The following is a 24339-nucleotide window of genomic DNA, read 5'->3' as shown; positions in this document are numbered from 1 at the left end:
CACGGCAGGTAATCACTTCTGACAAACCGCATCGTCAGTGACTGACAGCGGACTGACCAAAACTCCGACAGTTAGTCTCTTTAAAGGCTTTTCTAGCTTGTATGCTGCAACCGTACCCCGCATGGAAGCATACATCGTAATCCCCACCGCCAACCCAACTCCGACTCAGAGCTATTTTTCAAACTATACTTTGGCCCCGACTTTCCTCTCCCCCCCCTGGCTCTGGGCAGGGAGCTCCCACAACAGAACCGTATCGCCAGGCGTCGTCTTGTAAGTCATAAACCCCGACCAAAGTGGTCCTGGCTGAGACATCCTTTATTACATATTAGTGAATACACACAATGAACACAATCGGGACAAATAAAGCCATAGTTTACACAGTACACAGTGTTATTTGTCTCGGCGTTTCATGTCCCAGAGTTCTCTTAAGCCTGTGGATAACTTTTGTCTTGTTTTGGGGGAGACAAGATGTGTGTAGAAAGACAAGGGTTCCAAAGCTCTGTTTCGCTCAGGTTTGAAGCCATCTGTACTCAAGAGATCTGGAGCGCTGCAACGCTGTGCTCGGGATAAATGGTTCCAGCACCCGGAATTCAGTTATGCGGCCGTGTGTGTGTGTGTGTGTGTGTGTGTGTGTGTGTGTGTGTGTGCGTGCGTGTGCGTGTGCGTGCGCGTGCGCGTGTATCTGCGTGCATGCATATGTGTAACTATGAGCAATATGTTCCTCCGGAACACTGGCAAGCGACTTGGAAGTGTGGTGTGTTCCCAGTTAGGCCTTCTCCGGGATGCGTTTCACTACATTTAGAAACTGCTGGAGCTTCCAACATTCCAAAATGGACTCGCAACAATATAACAAAACATAACATAACAGTGTCAGATAAGCTTGGGCCGACTGAGGATTCAATCGTCAATCTGCGATGACAGACGTTTTTTTTGTTTTTTTTATCCGCCAGGAAAAATCCTGTCGAGCATTGAAACGGTGTAAGTGCAGTAAACCGTGTTCAATCATAGTCCATGTTTAACAAAGGGGTGTATTTGATTTTAAGTTCTGTTTAAATATTTGCAAACATTAAAATATTCCATTTTGTTTGTGTTTATCAATCATCACCTTAATTTTTTAATAAACAATAGCCAAATGTGCTGTGGGAACGCAATGGCAACGGGCACTTTTGAGGGGACTAGGAGCTATAAACAGGTACTCCTCACTTAACAACGAGTTCCGTTCCAATGACTAGGTCGTTAAGCGAATTGGTCAATAAGGGAGGACCAGCCCCCTTACAGTTTTTTCTACAGTGTAGTTATTTCAGTCTTGGCGATTGCGTGAATACTGACCGACTGTGGGAACGAGACTGAGAAAAGTGATGCACGATGAGATGCTTGACGCTGAGACGCTGCGGTATTGTACGATACAGACTGGTCAGAGAGCTGGTCGTAAGTCCGAACGGTCGTTAAACAGGTAGGTCGTGGCGCTCTAAACTAGTGGTGTAATGGAACGTAGATGATCCGTACGGATCACCCACCATGGTTCACCATGTGAACTGCAGATTGATTGCAGAATTGAACCATCATAGTGAAATACAGTTTTACTGCTGGAGAAGAAGAAAAAAAGAAGATAGACAAGACAGATGCAAGGCAGATGCGTGCTGTGTCTTACTCTGAAGGGCAATGATTGGTTTATGGCACCTGGTGGTGAGTTGCTGCTACTTTACAACATCGTCCTGAATTAGCTGTGGATACAGCCAATGTCGCCGCTATGCATCTGTGCCTTCGCCATATTCATACGCAAAGTCGACTGTAACTCGCTTAATTCTGATCTGTTTTTTATAATTTTGGTTTGTTATAAACGTGAGAAATTGAACATGATGCTGGAGGTGGATCTAATCATATTTTTTCATTCACTACCATGTTTAAAGGAAGAAGTATCATGAGTGCCTCATATTGCACTTTTATTTAACAATTGAATATTGAAAATTGTATATATATTTTAAGATATTATTTAAACATTGGACATCTTTGATTCCGACAATAATTTAACTATGTGATTTAAAACATCATCCCGTAACGTGATGCAGTTAGGAATTTTTTGTTCATGCAAACCGTTAGAATTTCTATATCATTCATCACCTAGTTTGCCGAATTAGCCTAGTACATAAGTGCAGCCGTGTCCAGCAATGCAAGAAATAATAACATATCACTTTCATACTCAATATCGCAAACCTTCATGCCATTTACCCCACCATTTTGAGAGCGGAATTTCATTCTCCGCGTAGAATATCCTTTGCAATGGTTCGTGGCTCATTACGCTATTGAAACATTGTTGTAATGTAGACATCTCGAGTTTGAGCAAACTGATTGATGCTGAGTTGAGCGATAGAGAAAGGCGATTCAGTTGCTAGTTGAAGAGCTAATGGCCGTTTCTCAATACCAAGTGCGCGAAGTCCGGACTTACGCACTTGGTAGTTCAGACTTGGCAAGTTCGACTCGGGAGGACGACTCCCAGGGACCAATACCATTACCACCACTTGGTGCTAAATGCATTCTGGGATATTTGGCTGTCCCAAGTCCACACAAGTCACCACCGATGCATCCATGATAAAATGGGCGGAGCAAGCCACATCCGGGCATTTGGATTGGACTTGGCTTGATGCGTACTTTGAATTGGAGCAGTACTTGGGCTGCGACTGATGACGTTTCACAAGTCCACAAGAACACAAGTACAGACATGAACGCACATTGAGAAAGGGCCAATATTTGTTTATTTGTTAGCATAACTAGCACTAACGGGGCTGTAATCAGCACTGTTACCAAGCATGCACTGCAAAAACGTTTAATGTTTTGGATTTATTATTTATGATTTGCAATGTTCATTGTGTAAAATTGAGTGGTTTTGGTGCCATCTGCAGGCGACAGGAGCCAGCACTGGCGGAAGAGGACGCAACTGCATAATATTGAGGCGATTAACAGAGTGGTTAAAAGCTGATGTGTTTTCCCCTCTCCCTCTCTCTGTTGACAGCGAGGCTGGTCTCCCACTCCTGGCTGCACAATCCAAAGATTGGTATCATTTGTCATAACAGACAAACGTGACTTTTGGCTGGTTTGTGTTCTACCTTCCTCCTGGTCCATATCTACTCTGCAACAGACAGGGGACTTATTACATTACATTACATTACATTACATTTAGCAGACGCTTTTATCCAAAGCGACTTACAATTGTTCAAACACCGACAGACAATCAGGAGCAATTAGGGGTTAATGTCTTGCTCAAGGACACTACAGCATGCTAGCAGGTGGAGCCTAGGATCGAACCAGCAACCTTTAGATCACTAGACCACCAGCTCTACCGCCTGAGCTACCATCCCTGCATCCCTTATCACAGTGGCGCCCGCACAGGGACGATGGACGTATGTGACTTTATGTGTTCCTCTCACCCTCACGGTGAAGTGTATTGTCTGAATCAACTACGGCCACAGAAATGGAATGTGACAATGACTTTGCCGCATTACATTACATCCTATGCCCTCGTGCGTACCCCCACACGATAGAATCTATCGGCAGAGCGCATTTGGACGATTTAAATTTTGCACGATCTCCCAAGCCTGGTGTCAGACATCCTGACATCTTGCAAAAACTGCAAACAAGGGGGGCACATGTGCATGGGCAGCTGTGTGTACAGCTGTGTCCACCTCTGGTACTTTGAGCCTGCTGAGGGTTTGCTCTACTGGACACCTTTAAGCACGTTGAAAGTGCTTCCCCTTGATCCCACCATGCATCCGGAGAATGATCTACAAGCAGGGAGCCCTGTCAGCCTTCAGCATAATTCATGATACATAACACTTTCTCTCTCAGGAATACAGTTTTTAACCATGCAATATAACCTCGGGGAGGTCAAGTCTTCACAACATGAGGAGAGTTCAAACGACAAGGCCACTCAGGTAAAATTCCTTCTGTGAGGCGATGTGCCCTTTAAAGGGTCTTTTTGCTGAAGTTGGAGTGAACAAATATGACACAACTTCACCCTCATTACAAAAGAAGTCCAGCCAAAAATGCTCCTGGAGAGAGGCCCCCTTTGTTAAGTCTCCAATGGTCTCCAATAACCTTTGCGTCTGTATCTCTTCCAAGGACTGTTGCGCCAGGCAAACGTTTGTTTTGGCTCTAGGACATGAGAGTGTTCGCCTATGGAAAAGGGCTGGAATTCAATTCTCTGTTAATCGCCCTCGAAATACCACCATGAGCTCATGAAGCTCAGTCGAGTTCCTCATTGTTCCTCAGCGTTTTTCAACTTGTTCCTGTTGATTATGCAATTCCCAACAAAGCCACAATGAGAAAGGGCTTGAAAGCGGGAAGAGCAAAAAAACAGATAATCTAAAGTTTAGACACTGTGACATCATCAGGGAAACAAATAAAGCTTAACAAATAATTTCAAATCAGATTCTCCATATTCCTAAACAGAGTTGTGTGAAATAATGTTGGCGTTAGGGGGCTGGCGGAGACGTTGTTAATCACTGCGCTGAAACGTGGTGATTCCTCTCCTCTGGACCGGAGGATGTACATTGGTGACGAGTTTGTGCTTTCACCAATTTTTCCAGACGCGCTTGTAACAGCCTGGCCTGGACGCGGGCGCTGAATGATGCAATTGTGATTTGGTGAGAGAAAGCAAAGGAGAGTGAGAAAGAGAGAGGGGATACGGCCTCTGAGACTCGACGACATCTGGAACTGCGCCTTTCCCATATAAAACTTGGTATTAATCTCTGCAGCATTTTAAAGCAATGCGCAACTAATATCTGTAGCTGGAGGAAAAAAACAACTGTGTGGTTACTGAAAGTGGCACAAAAATCAGACCAGTCGCCGCCACCCACTTTCACCATGGATACATGCTGGGAGATGGTGTCTTGAAAGAATTCTTGTCGTAACTGAGAGGTTGTCGAGATGTCTTGTCTGCTTTATTCAAGTCTGACGGCCCAAACGCGGTCTAATGTGATTAAGTTCCGGTGTGCTCAACAATACTTTTCAGAAGTTCAACCACCGGAGACACAAACCGATGGAAAAACAACTTGATTATAGGAGGAATGACAAAATATGTTTCCGTCGACTCCTTCATCATTTAATCCAACTTGCTTGTCTTTGATTTCTTCCATGGTTATAGCGGGAACCACCGTTATCAAAACCTTCCTGGAGACATTTAGTGAACGGAAGGTGTGTGACTGTAACTCAGAAATTTCCTCATCACTTCGAGGAAATGATAACGACACAAAAGTCAGTCACCTCTTTTTGATTGGTTACTTCCATTCACTAGTGGCCAAAGTGCCTGTCAATCAAAAATGTAAGCTTGGGCTGTATTCGTGTAAGAAATTAGGTCTTGGACAAAGGGCACTTTTTAAAGATGTCAGTACAAAAATGTGGCATGCCCGTAAAATATCAGTAGTAGCTATAGAACATGATCAAATAATTGGGTTCAAAGTAAACCTAATAGTTCATAACCGGGTCTGAACACGCGTTATGCTTTGTTTTGTCCCGTCAACTCCTAGCTCCCTATCTGTTGCTGTGTTAGTCCCATGAACCAGTCAAACCAAACCATCTTGTAGATCAGCACTTCAGCTCCAAGTCGATACTATCCCATGTTGAATGTGTGTGTTAGTGTGTCCTGGTCTTACCCTGTCCAAAGCGTCCGGTCCTGTGGGTTTCGTTGGCGGCACGGTATCCCAGCATCCTGCAGACCACATCGCCGTCCTTTTTGTCCCAGACGTCATCGCACACCGTGCCCCAGCGCCGTTCGTGGAACACCTCCACGCGGCCCTCGTAGGGGCCCGACCCGTTCACCAGCCGCACTAGGGTTTCCTCCACTGGATAACACACACACACACATTCATATAATCAGATGTGCAACATCTGACAGCCTTATATCATCCACGTACATACAGGTTGGTGAATGTGCTACTTTGTTTATGACATAGTTTGGCTTCTTTGCTTTGCCTCACACACAGCATCATAGTAGAGAATTATGGTGCAATGTTTGACTAAATTAAATTCTAATGCCAATTTAATGAACAGAATTTGTTGCTTTGTTGCAAGTTGCAGTCATGACCAATTTTAGACGTGATGGGGTTATTTTTCTGGAGAGTGTGAACTCAATCAAGATGAAATTAAATGAAAACCATCTTAGATAAATAAGAATCTGAATCATTAGTCCATAAACAAAATAAATAATTCCTATTTCCTCAAATATAAACCTGTGGCCAAATAAAAACCGAGCCTCTAAAAAATACTGGGTGGTCGACATGAACAAATGTCGCCTGCCTCAAACAAAGGCCGGGTGAAAAACTGATTGGAGCTGCAATGCAGTTGTAGTGCAGAGCTACGCTCCCAAACAAAGCAAATAAAAACAATGTGTTTTTATTGTACATGTATTTAATTTACTCCATTTCCTACTACTGCGTAGCAGATCGCAGATCTCTCCTTGGGGCAAATGCCCTGCTCTGAGCGCTCTATCTCTCGGAAAACTGTAGTGTAATTCCCCCGTCGGCTACCACCACAAGTGCGACTTTTAGGGTGGCTACTAGTTCTACTACTTTTTTTAACCATACATGTTTTTTTGCATGGCATGACACTCAGACGGAAGTTTGATTTAAAATTTATACAAAAATATGATCAAATATACTTATTAAACAGAGGGAATTAGATATGAAAGCCTGCCTCTAATATAGGCCTGTTTCCAATAAAGGCCTGGCTAGTAACCCTGGTCGCCATTTGGGTCAACTGTGTTTCAGGGATTTCAGTTTATCCAAATCTTTTTCTATACATTACAATAACTTTTTCCCCATTCAAAATGCCACGAAACTCAGTCTGGCAACGGTACCGAGGTCCTTGGCAGTGCACTGGGTATACAGTAAGGCCTCATATTCATAGTCACATCATAACTGCTGGCATAACCCATACCTGTCAACATTGGGATTTTAAAATAAGGGAAATTTCCTGTCCCACCACCCCTACTACTGTCCAACACTGTGGAACACCGCTGGCCGAGGGTTGGGGGCCTCAATCCAACTATAGGTGTGAACCGGTCCCTGTTACGCACAGTTACCTACAGGGCTTTTTTTTTATTTCATTCAATTACAATAAATGCATCTACTACAAAAACGCACTGTTATTTTTGAGAAACGGGGAGCACAGAGCAGATCACGCGGTGAGGAGATCAGAGATGGGCGGCGCAGACTACCGTCAACATCACCGCAAACCTTGTATAAAATATTTTTTATAAAGGTTAAAAATACAGGATATTAACGGGGGAAAACCCCCTCCCCCCCAAACAAAAATCAGCAGGACAGCAAGAGAGAAGGGTAAAATACGAGAGAATCCCAGGAAAGTGGGGAGGGTTGACAACTATGATAACCACAACTGGAAAACGGCCATTCAGATCCGCATACTATTTATCTGAATTCACCTTTAGATCGTTTCCAAGAAAAACGGTGGAAAAGGAGATTAAGAGATAAAAAGGAGACGAAAAGAAAGGAGGAGATCAAGAGAGGAGATTTAGAGATGTAGGATAGATGTAAACAGGGATATGGGTTGGAGACATGGAGATATGTTTACGATGTACCAGGGGAAAAAAGGCTTTTGTCAGTGCCTTTTATGTCGTATGAATGCTCTGGCGCTGTTCAGCTCTGGCCCTGGCTGGGCTTATGTTGACCTGACCTAACTGAGCGTAGTGTAGCGTGGCACGGCATTAGTCGCCCATGAGGCCTTGCCTATATCTGCTGATGAGAAGCAGCTGTGGGGCTGGTAAAACCTCGAGAGTACAGTGTCATTGGGGATTTTACAGTAGGGGGTGAGCCTAGAGATGAGCACTTGGGTAAAAACCCTACGACAAAGACAATAAATTCAAGGGAGAAAGACCTTTCAATGATTTCTGTCCACATTTTGGGACTCCAAATGTCTTTTGGAGTCATTTGATTATCTAAAAAAAAAAAAAAGGAATTGTTTAATGAAATAATGTGGGTTATATTAACGCCAGAATGGCATTCTCCTGTAGCCGGAGCACAATGCACTTTCATTAGCTAATGCGTCCAGTTCAAAGACGTTTTCATACAAATATAATAAAACTTATACTGTAACACTAAGCCATGATGACTTACAACAACTTAGGATAGTAAACTCTGACTGACAGTTTTGATGCATATCTTTTCAGGTCTCATGACCTGTGGTGTTGGTTGTTTGATGTGAATATTGGAAATAAAGCACATCTGCTCTTTGTAGTCTCAGAATAGATTATCATGTCAAGAGCCACTGTCTTCATTTTTTTCTGAATTTCTATTGTGTTTAGAAGATTAGTAAAGCATGTGAAGCCTGATTGGCTTCCTGATCACAGGAAGCTGTTTTGGAGCTAAATGGAATGCGTTTGGCTTAAAAATCGAATTTTTGCGGAAATCACCACCTGGCATGACATACTGCTAGAACAGTTAAACCAAAACTGGCTTTAAATCGGGAAATAGGTTTACTACGGAAAGGCTCCATCTGCTCTATAGACCCATATGCACACATTGATAAATCATCTTATGGGACTCATAGAGTGAATGAAAAATAGCCCACACACACACACACACACACACACACATACCATGCACACAAACAACACAAGCTCTGCTCCTTTGGACGTCTGTTTAATGTTAAGCGCTGTCAGAAACGCTGTCGTGACAAAGTACATGGACGGCAAGGCCAAGCACATTATCTAGACAGGATATCAGTCTCATCAGACCATCATAAATAAATTTGAACCGTAGGCCATTTCTACCTCTGATTATGCTGAGAAGTGCCGAGTTCCCACCAGCCCATCATAATTTAATAGACGTAACGATACACTCATATCGGCCATACATTTTTGTGAGAACTAACCCTATTATCCAAGCCTTCCGTGGCATTATTTTTCCCCAGACAGAAGAGCAAAGAAAGAGAGGAAGGAAACAGAAAACTATTAAGGTGAAGGTTCTTGAACCCATCAAGTCACAGTACATCGGGGTACGTTAGCCGAATAACTCTCCAAGTTAAACATCTATAGATGCTCGGCGCTCTGGAACTCTTTCCCCTCTCTTCGTCTTCCCATCATACCTTGCTTGTCCTTTAGGTCCCCCACACCCACATACCCCCAGGCCCCCCTGCTGTGCGAGGCAAAGGCTGTGCAGAGAGACAGTGAATGAGGACAGCATGTGTCGGCTGCGGTTCCAGGACGAGAAACGCCTGTAATACGTCAAAATAGTCCAGCGGTTTCATATGCCATAGGGCGGTGAAGGCGCGCTTGATTTATCTCAGCGGACAATCAAAGAGCATCAAAGGGAGAGCTGCATTACGGCAATGTTAGCATAAATCAAGTGGTCCTCATCCTTGTCTTCACTGCTCTCCAGTGAAACTCGATACAAGAACATCTGGGTGAAAAAATGTAGTCTTGACTCGCGGCACCGGTATACTCCCGACGAAACAGAACCTTTGGAACAAAAAAAAAAAAGGGAATCCGATCCAACCTCATTGAAATGTTCGAATGAGGCTTTCAACTCTGCTGACATGTATGGTTGCAACCAAGTGGTGTATTGGAGAAAAGCATCTGTCCATAGCCCAAAAACCCCCAAAAAGTGCATTTATCCGAACCCAATGGGAATGGCAGTGATGCTGGTTTGGGCAAAAATGTGAATGACTATACATGAAAGCTGTTCTCAAATCAATCCAAGCCAGTTATCCAAAACTAACTAAGAATACCATGCTTAACTTAGTGACAGTATGATTCCTTAACATAAAATGAATACATTTAATTGTGTCTAAAATCTTAACTTCCGATAAGGCACCTGACCATCTGTTAAGAGTTTCATCTCTAACTGTAGCCTGTGTGCAAATGTGTCCAGTCAGCCCAATTAACGATCAGCCGTAAGGGTTTCTATTTTCTTGACCAGTACCTTTGGATAACTGAGGTTTGGATGAACAGCACTGCATGCAGATGCACTCTCTGGAGGCAGTGGAGGTTCAAATAGCGTTTGAGGGACTTTTCTTTGTTTCTGACAATATGGCTGTCGTCAGTCATTGCAGCTAGGCTGAGAGAAACTCCCCTAATTCACATTCTTCTGATACAAAATTTGCTTTTGGCCCATTTAGTGGAGGTAAGAGTATAAGCAATGATCCTTTTTTTTTTTTTCGTGAAAATAAAAATAATTTTGAAAAAGAATCTTCACGCCAGCAGGTACAAATACTCTTAGAAGTCTGAAGATAAAAATGCAATGCACATGCATCCAAGCATGTAAGAAGGCACAAATGCGTGTGCATGTGAACACACACAAACATGCACACATACAATCACACTGCAATTGTGAAATTACTATTTCCTTGGAGAAATGAATCAAATCCAGTTAGGGTCCTATGGTATCTTTCCAATTGACTCCGTCTCTCCACAAGCTGACAGCCCCCACATTTATTTAAAGAAAGCTGGCCGAGAAGTCCCGAGGCACTGGGAGCCAGGGCCCTCCATAAATGATACGCATTGTTCAGAAATCCCTGTGCCTCTTACTAGCTAAAGGCTCTTTTCTTTCCACCTCGTCTGGGAAAAAATACTAATATATGGAGAAATTAATATAATTAGACAAGGCCAGAGGCCACTGTCTGGACCTCAACAAGTCTAAGCACTGACTAAATGTTACAAGTGTTTGATAGCGGAACGATTGCATGGCATTGTTTAGCGCTGTTTACAGCACACTGTCCTGGAAATGAAATCAATTTCTCTTTCTTTATTTCTTTCTTTCTTTCTTTCTAATTTGGGCATGCATATAAGCTGACTCTTGAACTGAAATTTCAAACCCAAGCAGAAACTGTCAAGTTGCGGTCAATCCCTCACCTGGCCACCAAGGGAGCTCTCTGCGGAAATCAATTCCAATGTCTGAGCTGATCAGGAATGATTTTATTCTGCTGAGTTTAGTTTGCTCGGACAATTTAGAGTCTTGTTTTGCCTTTTTTTTTTTTTTTTACTGTGTATTGGCTCAATACTTTTTATTTATAAAAAAAAATGTGCTTACTTCCTCATCCCATTTTCTAAGCCACATGACACGACCTATATGTTTATCTATACCTGCAGATGTATTGCAGTCGTTAGCATGCAGTCTGTTGTTTGAGGGCAGACACTAAATTAAGTGTATTTCCTGCCTGCTTCTGGAGGGTCCCAGCATGAAAAGAATAGCATCGTGTTCTATTACAAGCCTCCACAGGGTCTAGGCGGGACCTTTGTAGCTCTGCGTCGATTCTATCAAAATAAACAAAAAACCTGCAAAACCTTGAACACACTACACTTTTTGTAGGCGCCATGGGGGTTCTCTCTCAAACTGTATTGTAACTACACTTGATTAGTTAAAGAGTGAAATGTAACCACTATCAACAGCAGCAGGAAGCGAGCACGAGAGATGTGACCCAAATAAAAAATAGAAACGTATTTCATAAATGAAGCACCTGACAAAATGTAAAGATGGTGTATTGCCTCCTACAAAAAATATACTCAGGTAAAAGTAAAAAGTATTGCTTCCAAAATCGAATCAGAAAAAAAAGTAATTTCTTCAAAAGAAATCTCCAATTTCAAAATCTCCAACTGAGGTCAAAACATACATCGAAAGCTTACCCGTCGAGTCTGCATTACGAGGGTTTTTAGACGTGAGCTGTGGAAGCCCAACAAATTGGCTCACGTTGTGACGAGTGTGAGTGAAATATGGTCAAATGAATGGTGGAAAACAAAATTGTCCAGTAATTGACAAAGTACACCCGAAGGCTTGAGGAATAAACTGATCATGTAACGCACACCTCCAAAAAAGTACGGTACCTGCATGTATATGCAGTCCTGCACGTCAACTAAACGCGATTTGCTGGACAGATTAGGATCCTTAACTCAATATTTCCAAGATAAATGAATCATTTCTAAATCATGAACTGGTATCAGACCCAAAGTGTGTTGAAAATTATCTGATTACGATGACCCATCCCTAGTGAAGAAAGGACATGCTCATGCTCAGTGCAACAAGACGGACTTCTCAATGGTTTGAGTCTTCATTTCTCAATTTCTCAATCATCATTTTTATTACAATGTCTGTGGAAAAAAACAATCCCATGTCATCCGGACTTACACTGTTACAGAGGTCATGCTACTGTATGGAGTTACAGAAGGAATTACAGATGAGGAAGATCAATGCCTGTACGCACACATACACACGTTTTCATCTGGGTTGAATTTGTTGCTTTACTGGGAAATGATCACGCGCACATGTTACGTAAGCTTTGAGGAGAGACAAAAAAAAAAAGAAACGAAAATAGATGGCGACATTTGAACTCTATACAGGAGGCGGAGTAACTAGCCCCATGGAGATTCAGCTGGCGTGAACACCCGTCGTGGGCGAACGCCGAGAGACACACTAGACTTCTCAGGGCAGAACGATTACACAGGTATGTTAAGTATGCTTTGAAGATTAAAAAAAAAAGTCATTAAAACGTATCACCCAGCAGCATTTCGTGGTCTGTCCCACGCACGTACGCACGCACGCACACATTAGCTCCAGACCTCAATCTCTTGTAAACGATGACTAGCGCGTGCAGCGCTGATCCTTTGTGTCCCTTTAATGGGAGAAGAAATGGGGATCAGATGTCTGTGGATTCCGTCATATTCACCCAACGTCACTCCAGCTTTTGACACATGGAGAGACGGCTATTGATGCAGATGACCGTGATGATGTAACAGAGCAAGAATAACATTTGACAGAAAGAGTTCCATGAAATAGCACTGATTTTCGTGGATGGCGCTTGTTTTTCTTACCTTCATCCCAAGACAGAACGACAGGTTTTTTACGGGACGTTGTTCAGCCTGTCAGTTTGATGTGATGTGAACAACCCAGTCTCATGCTTTTTCGTGCTCATAGTTACGAAAATGTACGTATTGAATCGTGTTCCGCGGTACGATTGTCTGACTTTTTTTCCTGCTACATATAACAACCTTTGAACAAATTCATTTGAATGGGGAGATTTTATTTGACTTTAGAAGCTGGGGAGGCCCCGCAATTGTAACTGCAATTGCCAACAGCACACACTGAGCACTGGGGTTTTCCAGGGTGGCGGGGCGCTGGTGGGTTGGTGTGGGGGCGTGGTTGGCCGGGGGGCGACCAGGTGGGCCGCCTGCCAGCTCAGTTTGAGTCCTGCTGGCATGCGCCTGGTGCCGGGTGGTTTCTAACGTGCTGTGACCCGGGAGCATCTCCGCAGCCCCACCGGCTGGATGGGGCATCTGGTCGATTATGGTGGGGTGGGCCTTGCCCTTGCGCAGGATGCGGGCGATTTCACGGAGACTACACTACCCGTAATCCTAAGTGTAACAGCGATGTCTCTGATTGGTGGAGCTCGCTGTTACCATGGAAATGTTTACCGCACTGGCTGATGGGTACACAGTTGTGCAAACGCTGATATTTATATCCAGTTACATTGTATCTATGAATGGAATTCATACTGAGGGTATGACCTTAAATCTCTTTTTAATAGACCATTCAGAGAACATTTTATTTTAATATTTCCATGACCCCCCCCCCCACCCCACCTCTCCTCCCAGTGGCATAATTTCGTTAGATTAGATTCCCCATGGCTTCTAAAGTCCAATAAAATCTCCCCACTTAAATGAATTTACTTAATGAAGAAATTAAGGATCCCTTATTAGAATCATTCTGACAGTGGCATTGGTTCTCACCTGTCTTCTCTCCCTTGTCTCCTCGATCACCCTTCTCCCCCTTCATGCCCCTCTCTCCTCTGTCACCTGAGGAGCGGCACAGAGAGAGACAGAGAGAGAGAGAGAGAGAGAGAGAGAGAGAGAGGGAGGATGGTAAAGCAGTCATTAACAGAGAAAGCAGTCAAATATTGTAAAAAGAAGTGTAAAGCAAAACACAAAATTTGAGGAATCTTAGCGTAGAGTTCCACTTTTTGTATAGTACAGTAGTACAGCATATGGAAATTCTCAATGTTGTGTTATAAGCTGTGAACAAAGCATCACCATGAGAACTATAAGGTTTTTCTAAACCCAACGTAGTTCACTTTTATATTTCCAAATCCTCAATCATTCGCATCCAAAAATCTAGCCTCAGACACAGACACTCTTAAAGAAGGGGGTGCTTCGAAGATTAGGTCCGATACGGGCCTGACGTCAAAACTACCACGGATTAGAAGGGAGGGAATGCGGAGGCAGACATCACCCAAGAATTAAGAGTAGCCTTACCCTGAAATTTGTGAATAAACATGCCCATGCATGTGTATGGGGAGCTGAAGTCACACAAGAAGGGTGCTGAAATGGTGTGAAACCCCATAAAATAACAGTACAACCGGCCACAGAGGTTTTTTTTTTAAATTTAACGGTTTCCCTAAGCCGTTTCCTTTGAGGTCTTTTATAATATATTTCAGTTGAGCTCTGTACTTTCAGTAAGTCGGCCTTGTAATCATCCCATAAATTGGGCATTAGCGTACAAATTAGGCCCACCGCCTGCGCTCCTCAACTCTGCTCTGAGAGCGGCGGCAGGGCTTTGTCTGTTACAGACACGCAGACAGACAGATAGGCACATAAACAAAATGAATCCAAATCCGGCCATTTGAGCAGAGGAAAATATCCATAATCATATCACCACCGTGGTAAATTCACTTCGGGCCGCAGTCAGCGAAAAAAAAATCGCTGACTCCTTGCGGTTTTGGGCAACGGCTGCAGTCCTTGCATGTGTTTATGCGTGACACCTTACTTCCAATCAGTAACTTAGATACCGTCGGTCTTTGTTTTGGTTCCACTGCAAAATATCGCTCCTTTCCAACCCCCCTCTCCCCCGTCAGAAATCCCCCCCCCCCAGACCAGTGAGTCTCTTTAAGTAGCGTTTGGTGCGAACACCAACCTGCAGCCAAGCGCCCTGAAAACCACAAGTCTGCTTTTGCAATTAAGCACATAAAAAGCTAACGAAAAAGCAGGCGGAGAGGGGGCGTGTCAGCTGAAAGATGGCATTTATCCCACCTCTAATTTAGCCCCTTCTTTCGACTCCAAGACCAATGGGTTGAGTGCCGCACAAGGTGGCATCTGGAGTCACACCCGCAGAGTGCAGAGCGCGCGTGTGTGTGTGTGGATATATGGGTGTCTGTGTGTGTGCCTGTGAAGACCAGTGTGTCCCAGTGCCAACACTTTGGTATCCATATCCTGCCTCGAACGCCCTGCCTTCGGCCCCCAATGTCACCGCCGGTTGACCACATCCTCTACAGCTTCCAACACTCCGGAGGGAAACCCAGCCATATAGGTAAACTACTGGAAAGCCACAGAGGTCAACAAACTGAGTTTTAATGTGTTTGTGAATGTGTTCCATAATTTGACAGGTCCCCACAGTAACTTCAGCCAGGCAGGTATTTGTGCAAACACCTGATGGCAATCAAGAATAGGATCAGCGTGAAGAAGTGATAGCATAGGCTGTTCTTCTTACACCCTATTAGAGTGGTAATCCATGAGGTTATTTTGTAAAAGAAATCCCATATTTCATACTTTGCTTAGCTGGGACTTTTTAAGAAACCATAAGAAGCCATTCAATATATTTGCGTTGCATGTGCTCCTCCAAATGCTGTTTCCATAGGTTTTGGTGGTAGGGTCCGCCTTTCCCAGCAACAATGCAAAGATCGGGCACAGCCAAGAAGTGAAAGGCAGCTGCGGTGAATGTGCTAAAGCAGTGTAGATAGTTATGGTCAGTAAAGTGTCGATATGGATGTTCTGTCGATTTTCACAAAAAGACGCTCCCTGGGATGAAAAATATCACACAAGTGACCAAGAAAACACCAACAAATCAATCGATCAGAGGAAGGCATTCTGGGGAACCGGGGAATTCTGGGACTTGTAGAGCTATCTACACAACACACGACGATCTCATGGATTTCCACTTAAAAACAAAATGCTGTCACTCTGAATCTCGGATCTGTTGTTTTTGGGGTCTCCACAGTAACTCTGACAACGAGCAAAAACACTGGTAGAATTATATAATCTCCCCATATTTCCATACAAGTCATTTTTTCTCCTGCTATTGAAGTCATGGTGGACAACTATTGAAACTTCCCTCCCCGTGGCTACACCTCCAGTACATGCGCATGCAGCGGCCAGGTCTGTAACCAGCACGTCTCCCTCTTCTCTCTCTCTGCCCCATTTGCCTCTTTTGCCAAGCTGCCTGACCTGCACGCAGGCCACTGACATAGTGTAGCCGAAAAAACAACATTTGTTTTCAAGCTGTTGACCTCAGACAAGAAGCTGTTGACCTAAGTGGAGATGAGTCAAGGCGTTGTTGTTTAACCGTGAAGGCCGGAGTGTCTGGGATCTGAGGTCCCAGTTGTTGCGATTGGGATTTTTGTTTGATTTTGGCTGGGTTGAATATTTGAAAAGCTTATCAGAGTAGCACTGCAGTGATGCCAGGGTGAAATTATTGAACTGTCGTGAAAGACACATGAGCTTGTGGGGACGAGACCTTCAGCCTGACACACACACACACACACACACACACACACACACACACTCACACACACACAAGACAATGACAGGACTCACACAAACGCCAATGACGCCAAGACATCACACCAACACACACAACGGTACATAAACCACACACTAATACATGACAAATCATACACACGCACACACACATGCACGCACGAACACACACACACACACACACAACAGAACACAGGACTGGTTTTGGTCCAGTTTTACTGGCCCAGATAGAGACTGTGAGACTCCAACAGCGAACATCAGCCAAACTCTACTCTGATCTGCAACAGCTGCTGGCATAACACACAGCCATATGTACACACACACACAGACACACACACACACACACACACACACACACACACACACACACAGGAAAACAAATATACAAGCGTACACTGGATTAAGATGCCAGAGGGAAATAATTAAACCCCCCACAGATTCATGTATGGGTTCAACTGGCATAGTCTGAATGGTTGGACAGACAGACAGACAGAAAGACAGACAGACGGACGGACGGACTGACAGAGAATCAAAACAAAACGTACCTTTGGGCCCAGCTGGACCGATTTCCCCCTTCTCTCCTTGAGTTCCCTCGACGCCGCCTGACCCCTTCATACCCCGGGGACCCTGGATGCCCTTTTCCCCTGCAAACCCTGCCTCACGACACACACACACACAAACACAAACAAACACGCGTAAATTTAATAAACAGAGTGCCTGGCTTTGTCTTTACCCCCATTCTTAGAGACACAGCACCGCGGGGTGGGATGAAATCCTCCCAACACGTTTGGATTTCGTTTTCCTGGGACGTAAAATAAAGTGGACTTGATCAACTTGGGGGAAAACCTATAGCAATTTACTTTACCGTTCTTTGTGTAGTAATTACCAGTACCAAAGCCCGGTGTTGTTGTGATTAGAGTACAAGGCAACCTGGACAATATACTTAAACAGAAATATAACTAGCCGTGACGTCACGTTTTCTGTGGCTCTCTGCGAGACTGTACGCCACCGACAACAAGTCCATTAATGGCCCGTTATGGAAAATTCTATCAGTCAGATTTCTGGAAAAAGCCCTGTGGCGTATTTGGCAGCCATCGGGTTTGCTCTCGTCTTTTTTTCGAATCCCACTTAAAATATTTTCAGTAAAGTACCTTTTGGTTTCAGGGAACATTGTAGTAAAAAAATGTTTTGATCTGTTTTTTGATTCCTGTTAATATGTTTTGGTTGCCGCCAAAGTTTTATTTGTTAAACATCTCCAGCAGAAGCATTCACAGGCCCAAACACACCGGTTTACGATCCCCTAAACTGTTCTAAGTGCTCAAGCGCTTATTATAAAAATTCAAAGAGAATAAAAATGTCTTAACCCATTTAGCCCTCATTTGTAACCTCACATACATTACTGCATTTACACATGTATGCATGTGCTCTTCATTATTGGTTTATTATTCGTCATTGGTTGCATTGTAGTATTTTTTTAATGAACAGACGTTAATAAGCCAGTTAGTGCGTAGTATTAACCCAAATTTATAATTTATACCATATATACCATATATACCTATATATACTTACCTATTCAGATATTTATATATTATCATCTGTTTTCGCTTTTTATTTCGTATTTTTTGGCCATTTGTATATATTTGACAATTATTTAAAATGTATTTTATTATTATTATTCTAAATTTATTTTTCATAAATGCACAAAACCTCACCAGAACAAATTCCTGGTAGACTGTATGTAAATATACCTGGCTTCAGTACAAACTCCATTGCATGATGTTCCATATCATGATGGTACCGTTCCCTACAGTATTGCACATGTTTGAGCCACATCAGTTGCATTTTAAAATCTATAGCAGCAAATCCACAGTGTGTGATACTAATAACGTAATGTGATTATTGGGATGAGAAAAGCTCAGTGAGAGTCAAGGCCTGTACTTTTCCATATTGCAGGGTCTTGTGTAAAGTGTGAGAGTAACTGACGAATAAGGCCGTATTTTCCCCATCCAGATAAAGCTGTTCTTTGCTTTGTTTCCTAGAAGGCTGTCAAGTGGTTTTTTTCCTTTTCATTTTTTTTTTCCAATTTCCAACAGAGCAGAGCGTTTGTTGAAACTTCCATGTGAGAGCTACGGTCCGTCTGCCAGGGAAGTGGAACATGGACGACAAACAAGGAGGATGGAGGCGGTGGTTCTGGGTCTAGGGACGCTGTATCAACGGCTTTACCTCGAACTATGAACTATGTGTTTTGAAGTTTTTTTAGCTCTTGTGAGAGATGGAAAGTAACCAATTACAATTACTCTCGTTACTGTACTGTAATGAAGTAGATTTTTTGTGTACTTCTACTTTAAGTATTTTTTAAAACTGTAATTTTACTTTTACTTAAGTATGTTTATTTTGAGGTATTTTACCTCACTATGAATTGAAATGCCTCCTCTACAGAGTAAAAAAAAATCCAAGGAAGTGAAGAGGCTGCGCTCTCGCCCTGCCCCGCGTGCAGGGGGTATAAAACCGCAGCTGACCTATTACTGCACTGTACCGCAGTGCAGTAATAGATCTCGTCCCTACTTTTGGTCCCCCCACTTCTCTACAATCAAAAAACAGTCCCTAAGCTCAACACTGGCTCACTCACCTGCCTGCATCTGCTGCCTGTGAGCGTCTGTTCAGCTGTGCTGGACTGGTGTTCACTGCAAAGTGAGCAAGACTGAACTGTACTAACTTTGAAAACCAGCTCCTGCTATAACTGAACAGCAAATCCTGGTTTCCACAGTTATGGATTTTTCATATACAGTATAAGCAGATGTGCGAGACGTCACCCTTCTAAACTTTTTTTTTTCCTTTAAGCTACTCACACCGCTTTCCCACTGCAGCAAAAACCCGGTAACAGCCGCTCACATCCAGCCTTTGTCATCAGTGGGAAAGGAAAAACCTGGGTTTCATTCCGGATCAATTGAGCCTGCAATAAACACAGGTTTTCATCTGCACCAGTTCTGATCGGCTCTGATGTAAAAAAGACGCATGGGTCGACCCGCTCATTTTGGCCCCTTTACCTGGGCAATGAGACGCTATTTGAAGTTCCGGACATTGGCGTATTAATAGACTGTGGTATCATTTCACCATTTCGTATCCCAATTAGAATCCAAAATCAAAATCAGCATGGTGAACCATTAAATGTTTTGAGTGTGGGGATCGCTCCATGGGGACCGCAGCAGAGAACCTCCACGCTCCCCGCAGGGCTCCGAGTCACTCCAGCACCGCCCCAAGCCGGTCTCTGAACCGGAGGAGCATCTCTGATTCTCGCCGCTGAAGGACTGTCGGCTATGTATAGTTTAACACCAGTGTTATTGCATGTTCCTTATTTCACAAGTTGTGTGTTTGGGTGAGTGAAAGGGTGTCGGTCACCCCTCGCCACTGTTCTTGTGGTGAGAGGTTTTGGTCCCGATGGACCGCAACCCCTTGCTAGATGGCTGGGTCTCAAGAATAATATGTAAAATATGTATATATTAAATATATACTGTATATTAAATATATAGTTACTGTGAATGCTGTCGCTTATCACAGCTGTACAGAAAGCCCATGGTTAAATAGGAAAGCCAGCTGTGATACTGACTTTCTGTGGCTTCCCTTTGCAGCTGCAGTCTCTAGCAACAAAACAACTATCCAACCAACTAACGCAAAGACACAATTAACTCAGACCAACAAACAGCATGTTATTGGTTCTTGCCAACCCAAACCATTATCGATGTGTCTATGAAATGTTGGAGAGATTTTGTCCTAGAAATTTGATGACAAATTCTGAAATGGAAAAATGAAAAAAGCTGTAAAAATTGCGGACTCCAAAGTTGTTGATGGACTTATGTTTCACTAGCTTTAATTCAAGCGTTTCATATACATAGACCCACCTCTCATCCCGGTCAATCCTGGGACCCCAGCCGGCCCTAAAGTCCCCGCATCGCCCCTTTCTCCTTTCGGCCCTGGAGGCCCTGTAGAAAGAAAACAACAACAACAACAACAATAAAATAACAGTGATGGTTTGCTGGGAAATACTGTAAACAACGGTACAGTGGACAATAAAGTGGATACATTGTCCCAGCCATCACTGTTGCTTTTGCCATGCCAGTGCTAAAAAGTGATCTGCGACAAATATGTCATCATTGATATTTTAATGTTGGAGATCTGTCGTGCTACATCTGTGGTGTACAGCTTTCCGATGGCTCAGTCCCTGTTTTCACACCTCTTGCTTCTTTACATCATGAGAGATCCTTACATGATAGACAGGTCAGTGCCAGTGCAACTTTTGATATAGATGACTCACAATTCATAGCTGCAGGAGACTTATTAAGTGCAAACCTGCTGCCCTGGAATGTTACCAATATGGCACCCTAGCCACCTGTCCACCAAGGTACGGGATCTGAATGAGGAACAATTTAGGCCCGCCACCTTCTGAAACGGGAACCTAACCCTAACAGTCCCTCAAAGAGTTCTTGTTTGCTTTCCCACCTCATGAGGAACGATGGAGATGATTTCATTCAGGAGGTGATGGTGCCAAACTTGCGGCTATTAGGTTTGATTTGACGTCATTTCGGCACATGACAAAAATACCCCTTTCCCACTTCACCAAACACCTATTAACAATCTGCATTTGTCACCAGTGGAAAAAGAAAAACCCGGGTATCGGTCCTGGGTCAAATGACCCAGCAATAGACCAGGGTTTTAATCGGCTCCACCTCTGATCGGCTCTGATGTGAACAGGACACCCGGGTCGACCTGCTAATTTTGGCCCCTTTACCTGCGCAATGCGACGCGCTTTGAAATTCCGGATGTTGCCGCATAAATAGGACAGGAATATCTGTGTATCATTCCATCATTTCATATCCCATTTAGAATCCAAAACGTACTTTTTTCCACATGGAGGAACGTGAAACGTTGTGAGTGTGGGGATCGCGTCATGGGGAGCACAGCGGAGAACCTCCAGGCTCCCCTGCTGGTCCCCGGTCCCCACCACCGAAGGACTGGTGTGTGCACCGGCAGCATCGAATGTCTGTGTGCGGGTGCTCCATGCCGCTTCTTCTGTAGTTTTGGGTCGTTCATGAACGATCCGATTCATTTGAGTATCACTGTTCAGCAATCCAACACGAAACCGATAATTGACTTTAGTTCCACATGATAGGCTCTGCATTGTAATTATACCGTGAAAGTGAAATAAATGGAAAAAAATATATCAACTTAATGAAGTAGATAGATAGATATAGATACATACTGTAACATACGCAAAGAGGACCTGGCAACCACTAGATCAATTGTTCTTAAACTTTTTAGTAGTGTAGCCTCTGACCCATGATGCATTGCAGCTCTTGTTTTTCTTGCACAGACTGCATGAAACTGCTACAGACAAGCTATGCTTGAAACCAGGATAATCGCGCTAGAAAAAGACAAGAGATGCCCTTCAGGATGCAGTCCAGATGTCGCCTGTGCGCTAGCTCAGAAACAATTGCTAGTGGATGTGGATGATTTCACAGTTATTTTTCCAAAACTTGACAAGACAAAGAAAGTACTAAAGAAACCAACCAAACAAACAGCAGATAATACCTACTGTCATAAGATCGGTGCCATGCCTAAAAAGAAAGGCAAAAACAAAGAAGGATAGAACACTGCAGTTATGCCGGTCCCTGGCTCACTCCACGCTGAAGACTGGCCTAGTGAGAGTGCCTAGCCGGAATAGCACTCCGCACTCTGGGCTAGGCAGAGTGCGGCAGAGACCGACATGGACCCGTCGGATTAGCCAGCCACTGACCCTACTGCTACAGAATAGATTTGAACCACTGCTACAAGAGTCTATGGCAGACAACTTGCAGAAATGTGATGAGAAACGGACCATGAGGATCCCGCCAGGCAGACGAGCTGGACATGGGCCCACGGACATAAGCCTCAGGACCTCGCCGGGCAGTCAGGTCGGACATGGGTCCACTATCCTGTCGCAGCAAGTGACCAAACCGGACACTCTCATTGTGGGAGATTCTGCTATTAGGGACATATGCGATAAGACAATTTAAACATACTGCCTCCCAGTTGTGACAGTCAATCATTTGAATCAATGATATCAATCAGAAAAATAATCACAATTATATCGGAAAATCCGACAGCTACTCAAGTCACTGTGCATGTAAGTTTCAATGATATTCGCAGAGAACAATCAGAACTGCTAAAGAAGGATTTCACTGAACTCTTAGACACTCTGGACCAATTATAAATTAAATCATTCATCAGTGGACCCCTCCCAGCGGTTGATAGGGAAACTAATAAGGTCAGTCGTCTATTTCGGACTGAACACATGGCTTTCTAGAACCTAAACATGGTGGTGCCATGTTTATATAAAAGTAATGTGGCAACGATGACATTATTTAACGTCATGGACTCCAAAACCCTTGAGGAAAAGGTGACACAACTTAAGCCATCCACCTGTTGCCTCGATGCTTCACCTACCAGTTCTTTAAGAAAGTTTTTGATTACCTGGCAAGAGACATACTGCAAATAGTAAACAGCTCTCTCTAATCAGTCAAATTTCCAAAGCCTTGAAAACTGCAGTTATTAAACCCCTTCTAAAAAAGCGGAGCCTAAACGCTTCTATCATTAACAACTACAGACTATATCAAATCTACCCTTCATTAGTAAAATCATCAAGAAAATGACAACTGATGACAACTGGCCTCAACTGTTGACAGTTGATGACAACTTCCAGTCATGTTTCCAACCCCTTCACAGCACCAAAGCTGCACTTATCAAAGTTGTAAATGATAATTTCTGAACACTGACCCTGACAAAATTTCAATATTGATGCTTTTTTGTTTGCCTCAGTGCTGCATTTGACACTGTTGACCACTCAATACTTTTGGACATGTTGAAATATTGGGTTGGGCTTTCTGACACTATGGCAGTTGCAGTTTGGCAACTATGTATATGAACTAACTAACATGACTTGTGGAATCCCCCAAGGTTCAATCCTAGGACCATGCTCCCACTAGGCCTTATATTAATAATAATAATATTAATATTGATAGCCATTGTTATGCGGACGACACCCAAATCTATATACTGTAGCTATATCACAAAATGATGATGGTCCTATTGATCTGCTGTGCCAGTGCATTAAGCAAGTCAAGGACTGGATGTGCCAGCATTTCCTTCAACTAAATAAGGGCAAAACTGAGATGAATGTTTTCGGCGACAAAAAAAGAAAGGCTGGAAGTTACACCTTGAGTTGCTATCCTTGAAAACCAAAAACCAAGCCAGAAATCTTGGTGTCATTATGGATTCAGATCTAAATTTCATCAGCCACATCAAGTCAGTAACAAAATCGGCCTACTATCACCTTAAAAATATAGCAAGACTAAGAGGACTCATGTCCAAACAAGACTTGGAAAAACTTGTTCATGCTTTCATTACCAGTAGGTTAGATTAGTGTAATGGTCTCTATGCAGGTCTTCCAAAAAAAAGCTCTTAGGCAGCTACAGCTTGTTTAGAATGCTGCTACTGGAGTTCTAACAAAGACCAAAAAATTTGAACACATTACACCAATTCTTAAATCCCTACATTGGCTCCCGGTATGTCAGAGAACTGATTTCAAAATACTGCTGCTCAACTATAAATCACTAAATGGTTTATGGCCAAACTATATCACTTAAATGCTTTGACTACATAAACCCTCTAGACTGCTCAGATCATCTGGGACCAGTCTGTTGATTGTTCCCAGAGTCAAAACTAAACATGGAAAAGCAGGATTTAGCTACTATGCAACAAATAGCTGGAATAAACTT

General features: G+C 43.4%; 1 protein-coding gene across 3 annotated transcripts in view; it reads right to left on the bottom strand.

Annotated features, from left to right (window-relative positions):
• Positions 1-24339, bottom strand: part of scara5 (scavenger receptor class A, member 5 (putative)) — a 69253-nt gene that overhangs the window by 3738 nt on the left and 41176 nt on the right. For all 3 annotated transcript variants that reach the window (XM_079996837.1, XM_079996838.1, XM_079996836.1), the window contains exons 8-11: positions 20428-20508; positions 17074-17181; positions 13730-13795; positions 5649-5837 (exon numbers count right to left, since the gene is read on the bottom strand). In XM_079996837.1, coding sequence (XP_079852963.1) covers positions 5649-5837; positions 13730-13795; positions 17074-17181; positions 20428-20508 — 444 coding nt within the window. The remainder of the gene's footprint in view (positions 1-5648; positions 5838-13729; positions 13796-17073; positions 17182-20427; positions 20509-24339) is intronic.

Source organism: Zeus faber (assembly GCF_960531495.2).
Source record: "Zeus faber genome assembly, chromosome: 2".
NCBI lineage: Eukaryota > Metazoa > Chordata > Actinopteri > Zeiformes > Zeidae > Zeus > Zeus faber.
This window is presented reverse-complemented; position numbering and strand designations above follow the sequence as displayed.